Source organism: Camelus dromedarius, chromosome 1 (assembly GCF_036321535.1).
Source record: "Camelus dromedarius isolate mCamDro1 chromosome 1, mCamDro1.pat, whole genome shotgun sequence".
Taxonomy (NCBI): domain Eukaryota; kingdom Metazoa; phylum Chordata; class Mammalia; order Artiodactyla; family Camelidae; genus Camelus; species Camelus dromedarius.
In genome coordinates, this window is record NC_087436.1 from 6956565 (window position 1) to 6971048 (window position 14484).

The following is a 14484-nucleotide window of genomic DNA, read 5'->3' on the forward strand; positions in this document are numbered from 1 at the left end:
GTGTGGGGCTAGCGGGAGGGTGGACGCACAGACCAGCAAAGTAGATCTGCGGGTCCAGACATCGGCACCCACAATACGGGCAACTGATTTTCACCGAGAGTGCAGCTCAGTGGGGAGCACTCGTATTGTCAACAGAGGGAGATGGGGCAGCTGGACATCGCATGCAAAAGAATGAAGTTGGCCTTTGACCTTATGTTATGTGGAAAATAATTCAAAATGAATCCTAGACCTCAATAGAAGAAGCAGCTATAGAAGAAGCACTTCTAAGAAAAGATGTTAGTAAATCTCGGTGACCTTGGATTACATGATGGTTCCTTAACAGTGACTCTAATTGCATAAACAAAACAGGAAAAATAGATAAATTGGGCTTCGTCAAAATTAAAAACTTTGTGCTTCAAAGGGTACCATCCAAGAAAGTGAAATGACAGCCCAGGGAATGGGAGGAAATATTTGCCAATGATACATCTGAAAAGAGCCTTCTATGCAGAATACATAAAGAATTCTTTAAGTGGAAAAATAAAAAGACAACCCAATTAAAAAATAAACAAAGCATTGAATAGCTATTTACCTAAAGACGTTGTATAAATGACCAATAAGCAGATGAAAAATGGTCTGCATCCTTCGTCTTTAGGGACATGCAGAGCAGCTCCACAATTGGACGCCACTTGGAGCAAAGCTGGGAAGGCTGAAATAAAAAAAGGCAGATGTTAGTGCTGACAAGGATGTGTGTGGAGAAATTAGAGCTCTCGTACGCCACTGATGGGGTTATAAATGATGTAGCCACTTAAGTAAACAATGTGGCAGTTCCTTAAACAGCTAAACGCAGAGTTAGCAGCAAGTCCACCCGCTGGTATATACCTATGAGAACTGAAAACGGCTGTCCTAACAGAAACTCACGCGTGAGAGTTGTAACAGCATCATTTACACTTGCCCCAAAGTAGGAAAAATCCAGATGTCCATCTGTGGGTGGGTGGGTAAGCACAATGTGGCGTACCTCTGCAAAGGAGTGTTATTGGGCAGCAGAAGGGGAAAAGTGTTATAGGCTACGAGAGACACGAACCTGGAAGATGCTGTGCTGAGTGAGAGAAGCAAGTCACAAAGGGTCGTAAATTCCATTGTGGGATTCCGTTCACACAGAATGCCCGGGATAGGCAAATCCACGGAAACAAAGTTGACTAACAGTTGCTAGGAGCTGGGGGAAGGAAGGATGAGGAACGGGTGCTGATGGGAGCAGTTTTTTGGTGGTAAAAGTGTTCAGGGATTGTGATGGTGATTATACACTAAAAGCAAAGCACTGAATTTTTCACAGGTGATGAGTCTTGAGTCCTAGCCTCCCTGGCACCCCGGGAGAGGAGCCCTGAGCCCCACCCCGGAGAGGAGGGCACAGCTGGCCAAGCCAGCGGACGTGGGAGGGGCGCGTGCACCGCTGGGGTGGGCTGTGTGCAGTGGCTCAGCGCTGCTGTGGCCTCCTGCCCCCCCCCCAAAAGGTGTAGATTATATCTCAATAGAGCTGTTATTTTAAGGAGGAGGATAATTTTACAAATTTCGTAAAATATGTTTGTTTTCGACTTTGCTTAAGATTTGGGGGAGGAGTAGATATCTACTCAAATTCTTGATGTCACAGGTTGCTAGATATTCATTTATTGGAGCCTTAAAATACGAATTCCTGCACACCTGACATTTATATACTATTGTACCTCAGCTATACCTTAATTTAAAAAAATACCGATTCCTTGCTGGCTTGTCGTATAAATGAGTGTAAACAGGACTGGGAGTTTTTAACCTGTTCTAAACTTTCACGCATAGCTTTGAGTCTTTTTCCTATGCGTTGCAATGTGATCTAGAAACACAAGGCCTGTCTCTCATTTTTAAAAGAGGATATTTAAATTTGAATATTTCCACATATGAGAAATGTCATTTGGTGAAAATTGAAAAAAAAAAGTGAATTCATGCTCATGTTTAAGAGTTCATGAGATAGCATGGATTAATTTTTATCTTGACTAAGGAAATAATTTAATGATGGAATTGGCAAATATTTATACTTTAAAAGTTAAACTTTACATGTGACATTTTGATGTTAAAGGCAGAAAATAGGTGATAACAACTTATGAGGAATTTATTTTCATAAGTTTGAGCCCATTTATTTCATATTTTAATATCTTTTGTGTGTGTCCCAAAGGCAGTTGTAGCTGATGGATGTTTGTACAGTTCAGCGTTTCCCTTAATGTTTTTTCTTTTTAATGTCTAAGACCACTTGTATTTAAAGAAAGCTACCTTTAATTTGGTCTGTAAGTATAATGACTTATTTTAGAAGTCTCTTTTCCTGACAAGTCTAATTATTTCTGTCCTTTTTTCAAACAGGATCTGGAAATAGTGTATTCCTACTTGCATGGTATGGAAGCCTTATCGAACCTGCGGGAGCATCAGCTGAGGTGAGCCACTGTAAGATGAACACTCATATGTGGGATCAAAGGAAAAAATAAAAGAAGGCAAATGAACTTAAATATAAAATTACAGAAACAGACTCATAGACATAGAATACAGACTTGTGGTTGCCGGGGGGAGAGGGGTGGGTAAGGACAGACTGGGAGTTCGAGATTCTTAGATCCTGACAGGTATATATAGAATAGATAAACAAGTTTACACTGTATAGCACAGGGAAATACAGTCAAGCTATTGTAGTAGCTTATGGTGAAAAAGAATATGAGAACAAATATATGTATATTGATGTATGACTGAAACATTGTGCTGTACACCAGAAATTGATATAACATTGTAAACTGACTATAACTCAATTTAAAAAAAAAGATGAACAGTAACAGGATGCTAGAATTTTATATGATCATTTATTGTCATTTAGAAGTAGGATTAAAGATAAGTTATGAAAACACTGACTCATCCAGTGTCCATACTTGGCCCTATAAGGTATACCCACAGAACTTTTTGACATTTCTGCCATAGTGATAACCTCTCCCCTCCCCTGGCCCTCCCCCTCGCCCTCCCCACCTAAAGTGAGGAACACCACTTGGTGAATATACCAAAAAATGGAGCATTATTTGCCGTCCTGGCAAATACAAATCTACTTCTTAGTGCGCAGATACTTAAGAAACCAGAATGTTCCTAACTCTTCAAAGAATGATCCAGCTCACTAGTGTGGTGTGTTTTAGATCTCTGTGTGCAGTATGTTCATTGTGTGAGGCTGACTGCCCTTTTCTGGGAAACACAGTTTACACCACAGTTGTTTTTTTACAGTCCACACATAAAAATCTCATCACTTCTACTCTGCGGTGGTACAGCAGCCTTGTTTATGGTTATCTGGGGTTAAATTAAAAAAATCAAAAACATCTTATATAATGCAGTGATTTTACCCTAACTGGAACAGAAAATAAAGGACCTTGGGAAGATGGATTTACGTATAAAGACCAACTAGGACGTCATGGGAAGGGTTGATTTCCTCCAGCTCCTGCTAGTTTTAATAGCAGCAGGCTCTAATTATGAAAGGGGTGCTTTTTCTGTGTATTTCCCCTTTACTGTTTAAACACTAATTAATTTGTGAGCATGTCAGTTTCCTGTTAGTTGTTAAGTGATGAAGTGTCAAGAGGATTAAATGCTCCTAAGATTAAATTTTTAATGAAACTAATTTAGATTAAAGTAGATTGTGGGTTAAGTGTTTAAAAATTCAGGCAAGTTTTATTAGAAAGGGCAACACCATTGGGAATTTAGAAGATGGCTCAAATTAAAGCAACAATAATTTTCAAAGTGTCTTTCATTTTATGTTTTTGATGACAGCTGTCTTAAGAAAAAATTGTGCCACCAATTGTCTGTCTAACTGAACGAGGTTAATCTGCAAATGCAGATTTATTAATATGCAAATGTGTGTCATTGCCATGTGCACAAAATTTAAGTGTATTGATTATATAATGTGTCTATAGTATATGTGGCTATAAAACTATTTAGGTAATAGTAATTCTACGCAAGAGAAAAAGGAAAACTTTAATGCATCTTATGCAAATTTTCAAGATTACAGAGGTAGAGACAATACACTGAAGTCTCGTATGCCCACCAGCCAGCCTTAGAACCATCACTTTTCTGCTGTTTCAAAGGTTAATTTTGGTTAGAAATAATTGATTACTTCCACAGTGTAGGTTAGTGTGTCCACACCTTCAGAAGTGTGTTCTGGAGACGCTTCAACGTTGTGGGCGTGAGCTTACAGGGAGGCTCCTGTGGGACGTTTATTTGGCTTGTGTTGAAAAGTCATTTCTGTCTCATATTTATGGAAAACATCAGCCAAAAGTAATGTAAGTCCTTTTTTAGGAGAAGATCAGGGTATCAAAGCGAATCATAGCAAGAAAGGAAGTGCAGATAAATTCAGTGACTTGGGTGAATGCTTTGTCATAACTACCATTTCTGGGAAAAAATACATTTTATTTAGATGAGTTATTTTCCTTGGATTTTATAAATAGAAGTTTTACCCTTGGGATTAATGGAGAGCAGTTAAGACTTCCACATAATGCAGTTTTCTAATTTTAGAAAAAAAAAGCAGCTCCGAATCTAGACTTTCAAAGTCTGTTTATTCAGTGCTGGGCAGTGGCACAGTGGTCTTCTTGGCAGAGGGGGCGGCTTTTTTCTTTGAAAGCCCTGCTCCGTGCCCTGTGGGGCCCCCCACGTGCAAGCCGTGCACTGATCCTGAGCAGTTTCTGATGTGCCGTCAGTCGGCCGTGTGGCTGTTGAGAGCACACACTCTGTGCCTTGTAAAGATGTTCAGATCTTCACTTAAAAACTATGTTTTTTTCCATACAGCATTATTTTTGTAATGTTTACTCCCTTAATCCACGTGAATTAGAAGCAGCATATTTACCAGAGGGGAGGAGAACACCCCAGTTAGGAGTGGAAGCCAAAACTATGCCGAGCAGAGGAGCTGCTTGGGGCCATTCAGAGCTGGAAACAAGAAGCGGCTGGACTCCGTCTCTCACAGATGTTCACACACACACACACACACACACACACGCGCGCGCGCGCGCGCGCCCACACACACGATCATGATGAATATACTCTAGGAATTCAGGGAACATCAATAGGCTTTTGATAAAACGTTCCCTAACAATGTTGAAAGACAAAAAGGCGTTTTGGTACTTTCTGTTTATTTGGAGCCTCGTCATGTGGACGACTTCACGCTTTTCTGACGGCACTGGTGAGAGGCACTGGTGGGGTCGCCCGTTCTGGTGGCATGCCCGCGGTCCGCTAGACGCAGCAGGGAGAGGGGCCGCCCGCCACCCCGGAGCTGGTTCCTCGTGGGCGGGCGAGACCTAGGTGGACAGGCCGTGTCGTTGTGCTCGTGTGTTGGCGTGCTGGGCAGTGGAAGACTGGGCGCTGGGCTGCTTCGACTCTGTGGTCGAAAGGAGGTACCGTCTGAGTGGCATAGCTGGGCAAAGGTCTTCGCAGCACCGATGGGTCCTGGAGGCTCTGCGGTGGGAACGGGCTCGGCGCGGTCGAGCGAGCGTAGGATGCTGTGTGCAGCCGGCAGTGCGGGACTCTGCGGTCCAGGACGGGGAGTTGGGATTTCCTACTGCAGGCAGTGGGGATTCAGAGTAGAGGGGTGTGATGCTGTGACTCCGTGTCTGTGTGCATGGTCCGGGTGAGAGGTGGTCGTGAGTTGTCGCGAGTTGTCGCTGACTCAGGCTGGTTTTCACGGGCAGATGGTGCACTTGGTCAGTCGGGAGGATGCATTTGGGAAACAGGAGTGGCCAGAGGGTGAGATGTGACGAAAGCAGGAGTTAGGGACTTGACTCCAAGTTGGTTTCTGGTCTAAACAATTGGATTCTGATTGTGGGAAAGCAGATCATTGGGGAAGAAGCTCAAGGTCTGTCTTGGACGTTTGAACATGAATTGGCTATTACACGGCCAGGAGTAGTTGTTGAGATGAGTGGGTGTCACGGTGAGAGGTTAGGGGTGGGGCGTTGCCTCGGCAGACATCAGTTTATGCATTAAATGTAAAACCACAGACTGAGTGAGGTCATGGGGTGCCGAGGGGAAGAGGGCTGATGGTCCCTGGAGACGGGTAATCTTTAGAAACCAGGAGACTTAGAGAAGGTGATGCTCTAAGGAAAAGGAAGTCATCGAATGCTGCTGAGACGTGGTATTAATACAAGATCAGAAAAGATTTAGGTAACAGGACGCTGGTAACTTTTAGAGATTTTTCTTTGAGTTTCAAGGCCCAAATGATGGAGGAGTAGGAGGAGGGTGAGAGAGTGGAGACAGAGTATGTAGGCCTCTGTGAAGGGTGAGCTTCTGTCCCTGGAAAAGCAGAATTGGGCAGTAGCTGGAGGGGACGTAGGGTCAGGAGTGTCCCTCCTCTCAACAATAGGTGATTCCAAGGTGTGTTTCTGTGTTACAGGCGGAGATACGGGGGGAGGGAGAAGTGGCTGGTGGGGAGCAGTGTGCTGGCAGGAGCACAGGGTCCACCGCAGAAGGAACGAGATCCAGGGAAGAGGCAGAGCCTGCTACATGATTTAAGACCCAGGACTTTCCGACCCATTACTTGTGTCTGTCATCCTCTCTTGTGAAGAATGAGTATGATTCGGTCCGTGAAAGAAAGCTAGATGATGTGGATTTAAGGTTTGCTGCTGCCTTCTGGAGTTAGTGACATTCAGGTGGTATGTGTCCAGGACGGGACTGAGAGGATAAGGGGGGTCTCTAAGGTGGGATGAGAAGAGCAGGGCCAGAGAGTTGTCTTCAAGTGAAGAGGCAACAGTGTGTGGCACGCGTTGGATTTTGCAGACAGAGGGAAGGTGGCCGTGTTGATAGCAGTGTGTCACAGGCCGGGGGCTGGAGCCCCGCTGACCAGGACGGAGGTGCTGTTGAAACCACCACTTCTGCAGCCGCCTCTTCCATTTACTAGTGCCTCCATGAGAAGGAAGGGTTATTTCCTCTTTGGCGTGTCTGTGCTTTTGGGAAATTTTACTTGGGCTTATAATTGGATGCTTTTGGAAGATGCTGTTTTTGAGATAATTTTAAATATTTAAACATTGATTCATGTTTTCCGTAACTTTCATGATTTTTTCCCTCAGGGGTGAATCAGCTGAAATGACATCTTTAAGTTGGAATGCCTCCGTTTGGTCGTCAGCCATACCAGTGCTGCCTTTAATACAAGCCTACTTTTGTCTGAAATTCCGTGCTGTTAAGTCACATCAGTGTTGACCTGCGAATGACGTTACCACTTTTTAAATGAATAGGTTTTCCTTTCTAATTTTTAGGTTCCTTCTCATTTTCTGTTTACCTTGGAGAACATTAATTTTTCCACATGTCATTTACAAAATATAAAACACATACAATTTTGTTCCCTATAAAATAAACATGGTGAAGTTGACGTCCAACAAAATGTTTCTTTGTTAGCATAAAATTTACCAGATTTTATTTTATTTTGTTAACCGAGGCACCAAAAATACTTGTCTTGAGGCTAATAAATGATTGTGACTATTCATATAAGTTTATCTTCACTTTCTACGGCATGTCTCATTTACACTCGTAAACTGTTTGTCTGTTTTTTCATGACAGATGTTGACCTCATGTCTATTTTTTGTTTTACAGATTGATGTGTGAAACTGTGAGATACGAAAGACATGAAGCAAATGAAGTTTTGTACTAGTAGGTGCTTTTTCCTTTTTGTACATTGTGTGGTGCAGCAACTAAATGATTTCCTCAAAGTACAGAGAAGCTTTAGGAACAGCTGGCCACGTCAGCAATGCCTTAATTCTGCATTAACGTTTATTTCCTAATTCAGGGCTGGGAAGCATCTCGGCTGCTTGCCGTCACAAAGGGAGAGTTTACAGGCCTTGGCTGATAAGTTCTCGTCTGTACCTGTGTCTCCCTGATGTGTGGTTCCGAGATGCTGTTTCACATGATGGGGCATTTTGACTTTTATCATCGTGGAATGAGAAATAGTGCATAGTCTTTCCAACAGGACAGAATACATGTTCTCACGACCACGCCAGATGAGACGTAATGATAGCGTCAGTGTCCTGTGTCAGCTCGTCTCTCTTTTAGAAACAGGCAAATAAGCTGCCCGCGTCTCTTTGGGTGTAGTTTCTTCTTTAAACGATGATGCTATTTCTTTCAAGGTGTGTAACGTACGCCTTGAAAAAATGACAGCTGACTTTTTAAAGAACGCGGTGAGCGCTCAGCAGGTGAGCGCTGGTGTGCTGAGGGCGTGGGCGCTGTGATCTGCTGGGCCTCTGTGTGGTCACTGCTGTTTGCCGTGAGTGACTGTTGTTCTGTTGACTTTCCTTCCTGGTTTTCAAAGCACTTACTAAGTAATTACTGCTTTCCGTGCAAATTATAGGGAATATTTATTGAAAAAAATAAAAAACAGCTTCTGCCTTTAAGGAGGCTCTAATCCTTTGTGGTGGGGGTAGAAATAGGGAAAAAAAAAAAAAAAGGAAAACCAGAAGAAGAAGAAATGCTAAGGAACCAGAATAACTGGGGGTTGGGGTCAGGGGTGAGTGCAGGGGGGCTTCAGGAAGATGGGGAGGGTCTCGGAGATGAGGCCCTTTGAACCAGGGCTCAGAGTGTGTCTGGGGGCCTAGAGAGACCGCCCGGGCAGGAGGGACCGTGTGCTGGGACTCAGGAGGTGAAGGGGCCTGGCCTGGTGCTGTGAACGTTCTGGCAGGTTTGGCGTGAGCAGCGGGTGGTGTGTGGGCCGGGGAAGGGGGCAGGCGACTGTCACACTTGCTTGTGAGTGTGTCGTTCAGAAGTCATTCTCGAGTCTTGTAGGCAGCTGGAAATGAGTGGCTTCCCTCTTGCATTACATTTGATTATGGAAGTTTCCGGGTGTTGGCAGCATTGGGACGGCTGACTAACAGTTCCCTGCCCCATGCACCCGCTGCCAGCACTGTCCGCGGACGGCCGGTGCTGGCTCGCCTCTTACCCAGCTCCCAGCCTCCAGCAGACGGGTTACCGCGCGGGAAATCCAGATGCCTCCCTTCACCCTGACTTGCTACACTAGGTGTCTTATCTGTAAAAGAGAAAGGCCTTATCACAAACTTAATAACTCTTTAATATCATGAAAGTATTCCCATTTCCTTGCCTCAGAACATTTTTGGCACACTTTGTTCATTGGTTGATATCTTAAGTCTCTTAATCTGTAGCTGGGTGGTCCATTTTCAAGGAGCAAAATGATGGATCAGATGCCTCCGAGCCCCCCTCGTCCCTCAAAAGATGGTCTTCCTGGAGCACAGAGGGTGGGTTAGGCGGAGGGGATGGGCAGGGAGGTCTGGGGGGGGTCTGCAGGAGTCTGAGGTTGCCACGCTGCAACTGGGCAGAGGTGGAGGAACGGGGCTGGGTCAGGATGGACTTTAGCAGAAGACGTGGGTGGATCTGAGCTAGGATGATTCTTTGGCTGTTTAGCAGGCGGTTGTAAGTAATCTTCTGGGGCTTAGAAAACATACATCAAATGTGGAAGAATTGTAAATAACCAAGACATAACTGGTAATGAGAGAACCAAGGCCAAATGCACTTGACGTATTTATTCTTGAAGGAATGAAGATGTAAATAACTTGGAATCTTCTGTTTTAGGAGCAATGAAAAGCCATCAGTGGAATGGGTGTACTGATGGCAGGGTGGGAAATCTCCGGAGAATATTGCAGACATTTACTTTAGCAGTCGAGTGCCAGCAGGCATCAGCTTTGTATTATTTTGTCCCTTCCCCCTGAATCATGGTTTGGGGTGGTGGTGAAGAGGTACCAGCAGGCACTTAACAAGCACGCCCTCCGTCCCATACTCGAATCCGTGCCTCCTGTGCCTTGATCTCCTCACCCCTTGTGGCTGTCTTGGTGGTAGATGTTACCATCACCCCGTTTTGCAGGTGAAGGCACTGAGGCTTGGAGAGGATGAGGAACTGACCCAGGGTCTCTCTGCTCAAAGCGGGGTCTGGGTTTGGGCCCAGATGTTGTAGTTCTGCAGCCCTTGCTGTTACCCAATCCCCAGCATTTCCCAGCCGCCTTCATGCCATTAAAAAGGATGCTGTGTGCTGACGGGGTAAGGACCACCTCTCCCATGGGGCCGGCCTTCCCAAGGGCTGCTGGTGGCAACTGAAGCCCCTCAGCTGTTCTTCCTGCATCTTCCCAGCTTCCCAGACCATTTATTATTCATGTAAATGGAAGTTCAATTGCAGTGTTTTAAATATACCTGCTTTCTTCTTCCTTTTTTTTTTTTTTTTTTAGAAGTCAGGCAGTGAATGTGAGCTTTGCATCATCAGCATTGCTCACATGTCTTGGCTAATACTAAATCGAACGCATCAGGCTGCAGCCCGCAGTTAGACTTGACTGTAGTAATTGCTCATTGGTGACTAATCAGAGTTAGGTGGCCGTGTCAGTAAGCCGTGAAACGTCTACGTTTCACATAGATGGCGGTTTCGTAAGACCAGAAGTTTCCAGAGACGGATCATAGATTCACTTAATCAGATTCCCAGTCTTTGGCCAATCTTGTGTTGAAGGCTAATTGAAGAGTCTTCCTCCGTGATCCTTGAACAGACACGTCTCTGCTCTTAGCAGTCTGTGTGAGTGTACTTCCGAAAAATCAGACACGGCTTGTGTTTGCGGTGGGTATGAATCTGTGATGGCGGAGTAGCACCACCCCTCTCTGGGGACCTGTTGTTGTTACCGCCTGGGGGAGATGGCCAGTCTATTCCTGTCCTCCCTGGAGCTCAGAGAACGCAGTGCAGTCGGAAAATCAAAGACCTTCAGAATTTGGTTTTACGGCCCAGAGATGAGTATTCATTTTCCTTGTTGTGTTGTGTGCTGGTGACTTCTAAGCCTGTGATTTTAACAGTTGCACCAGGTGAATATAATTCTCCTTTGATCCACCTCTGCACCTCGTTTTTCTCACCTGTAAAATGGAAGCAGTGGTCACAGCGCCCGCCCCTCCGTGCAGCTGTGAGGCTGAGGGACAGACATGTCTGTTGCCCACATCACTGCCACTGCATATCCATTGTTTTGGTAATTTACGTTTTGTTCTCCCAGTTTTTCTAGCTGCTTGAAACGTTTTTTTTTTTTTTAAAAGGAGTAAGGGCAGTGACTGTAACTCCCACAGTGTTACTGTTTCAACCTACACAGGATGACAGAATGCCATTTTAAATTGTATTGGGATCCAGGAAGAGATGTGGTTCTGAGAGAATTGACTTTTTCGAGTTTGGAATTGCCTATGTAGAACCTAGAATTTGTTGACACTGGAGAGTTAGATAAAATCAGTTGAACTTTATTTTACACCGTGGAGAGCACCAGGCACCTCTGCCTGCCTTTCATTTGTTGTCTGCTTCGCGGAGGGGCGTTGCTGGCTGGGAAGTTCTAAGTGGAATAATAGACATTTCAAACCAGAGGGACTTTAATTCAGAGAGCTCTTTCTTCAAGAATTTAAGCAATGAGGTTAACAGGTCTGTCCTTTCTCTTTACTTTTTCTTAAATGGCCAGCCATCCTCACCATTTCAGTTTCATCTATAGTTGCATTTAAAGTGCTGGAAACCTTTGGGTCAGAAATTCAACCACTGGACTTGTGGTTTTAGAGTGTGCACACACACACACACGCACACGCAGCTACACTATAGTACGTGTCCGGCTGAACCGCAGCCCCTTCCCCACACATGTGTGGGGCGGGATGCTTTGGTTCTGGAACAGTTTCCATAGCACTTGGTTAAGGGGCTTATCTCCCCTCCCTGCAGGACAGGAGGTAGCTCCTTTATTTTAAAAAGCCACACTGAGGTCTGTTGAGCCTCCTCAGGCCTTTCGTTTCCATCCTTCGACCTGTGGCCCCCAGGCCCCACTGCAGCACCCACTCTGCCTGGCGGGCTTCTCGCTCGGGGACTTTGATTTCCTGTGCATAACAGCTGTCCCCGGTCCTCACTTCTCTGCTGGGCGACCCGCCTCTATGCCTCCCTCCATGCTCCCCTCCTCCAGCGGCCTTGCCCCACTTTGCTTCGGTTCTCAGACTCCCCGGGTTTCCTGTGGCCACGCTTCCCTCCGGTGCCTCCTCCTCCTCCTGGGGAAAGAGCTGCCCCTTCCACGGTGTTACTCCTCTCCAATGATTCCTCCTCCTGGGGGAAGAGCTGCCCCCTCCCAGGGTGTTACTCCTCTCCCATGTCCTGTCCCCTTTCCCTCACATAGTGACTCTGCCAGTGTCTCCCATCCTTACAAAGTTTTCCTCTGGCTCTTTCATCCCATGGTTGTCCTGCTTCCTCCTTCCTGATGGGGCCAAACTTTTATTTTATTTTACACTAAAGTCTCGTTATAACATTTATTTATTCTTTATTTTTCCTTCCCACCCGCACCTCCCACACACACCTTGTTAGAACATGCTTACAAAAGTGCTCATCTATCACCTAGGTTGCTTAAGAAAGTATCTCAAACCTCTTTTCCTTTCTTCCCCAGCAGGGTGTTACCACTGTTTGAAATGTCCTTCTTGTCCGGTTTCCGTAACTTTCCTTGGGTCTGTGTATAAGGAAAAGGCAAATCCTGAGGTTTTCACTGACTCGGAAGAGTGGTATCTGTAAAGGCTTAGCCTTCGCACAGACTTGCAGGTTAAGGATGTTCAGCCACATGTCCTGTATGGAAGCATGAAAATTCAAACACATACCCGTGCGCACACATACCCACAAGCAGACTGACTTCAGAAGGCTGCTTTGTGCTCCTATGGTGATACTTCAGGGGTTCTTGGCAATAATGATACTTGTATATTTACTGTAAGTCTTTGAATGAAAATGTTTTCTTTTCATGGTGAATACAAGAGTAGTTAAATAAAGGGATTTAAAACCGTATTTAGTCTCTAAACCCCACCCGGGCCGGGACTGTGTTTGCGTTTCAGATTTACATTTGTCGTGACGTCGGCACAGGAATGTGCACCTGGTCTTCTCTGTTATTTTTTTGTGCTTATTTCAAAGGGAGCTCCTCCTTTGCTAGGTGAGCAGATCACGGCCTTCATGATGGTCTAACTTCCTGATAAAACAGCGGACTGCACCTTCGGTGTGAGGTTCTTTGTGTCGATTTTCCGTGAAACTACTTAGCAAATAAAAACCTCTAACTCCTCTTAAATATAGCTGTTTAAAGTAATGCGTTGTCAACAGATAAGACTTACTACTTCCTGTGCTTTCTGGTGACTGGCTCAAGGTGAACTGGCCCGGGGCCCTTGTCGCTGGGCTGGGCAGATTTGGTTTGAATTTGGTATCTGACAGCTGCAAGTTTTCCTTAGCATTTCTGGACGCCAGTTTTCTCTAGATGAAAAGAGGTTTGTCGTGAAAGTGAAATTGCAGTGTGTAACTCTGAAAGATGCAGATTTGTAAATTAATTTTGGTAGTTTTCAAAAGAGTTGACTTTGGCTGCTCTTATAAATTTGATAAATTGTTCTTCAAACCCTTGGATACATAGCCTCTGCCCTCAGTGCAGCTGAGTCACTCATTGAGGAATTATGCTAAAGAGTATTAGGGGAGGGTGTAGCTCAGCGGTAGTGTGTGCTTAGCATGCGTGAGGTCCTGGGATCAATCCCCAGTGCCTCTATTTTTAAAAAAAAAGGGTTTATTGAATAACTTTGTAACTCACAAGATATTATTCCTTCATTTCCTGTTTCAAATGGATTTTATAAATTTAAGAGTGACTGCACAGGGAGCCTGCAGAACTTTCGTCTTTACTAGTTTTCAGTAGTTTATATTATTCATTCTGCTTGTTAAGTGAATTATGAATAAAAAAAAATCCTCCAAACTTTCAAAACATAGTATTTTTCAAAAATAAAAATACTTTCAAAATGCTTTATTTTAATACATTTCAAATAAAATATTTTCAAAATAAAGCTAAAAGAGCCTTAATATTTCCATCAGCTTTCAGGGTTCTTATGGATGTTACGGATTTACCCTATTTGCTGGTTTCAAGCCCCTGAAATTGAATTGGTATCAAGAAGAGAGCAGAATTTTCTTAAAAACCTAATGTTGAACTAGCACTTTTTTTCCTTCAGAGTTTTGAAGAATTAAAGTGAAGTAACTTCCTTATAATTTAAAACTTTCAGGAACTAGAACAAAAAAGTTACCCTCTACTTTTAAAATGTGTTTTCATACGTGTGGGAATTTGATTATGTACTTCTGTATAAATAATTATTATGAAGTGTATACTTTCCTCATGCAGTATTGCTGTTCTGTAGGTTAGAAATGTAAACTTTAACTCTTGGTAGAGCTCCTTCTAAAATATGTCCCACACTTTATGCCCAAGTAAAACTGGCACCTGCACCTGGCCTTTTTTCGACCTTGACCTGGCATCGTTAGGGCCCTGCGCTAGGCCGCCATTGCAGTAGCTTTTCTCGGCAGCTCGCTTTGTGCCGTTGGCCTTACAAAAATACATAATACGTATTTTGTCTTTGAGCTTAAAGCTTAGAGACCCACCAGAGGAGCAGAAAAGAATTAGTAAACTTTTTGATAAATCCAGTAACAGGAGTGATGGAATGTATTGTGAAAAA

General features: G+C 44.3%; 1 protein-coding gene across 7 annotated transcripts in view; it reads left to right on the forward strand.

The window, feature by feature from the left end:
* The window catches only part of RAPGEF2 (Rap guanine nucleotide exchange factor 2), a 219872-nt gene that overhangs the window by 62082 nt on the left and 143306 nt on the right, over window positions 1-14484 (forward strand). For all 7 annotated transcript variants that reach the window (XM_064486607.1, XM_064486656.1, XM_064486708.1 and 4 more), the window contains exons 2-3: window positions 2362-2432; window positions 7588-7644. In XM_064486607.1, coding sequence (XP_064342677.1) covers window positions 2362-2432; window positions 7588-7644 — 128 coding nt within the window. The remainder of the gene's footprint in view (window positions 1-2361; window positions 2433-7587; window positions 7645-14484) is intronic.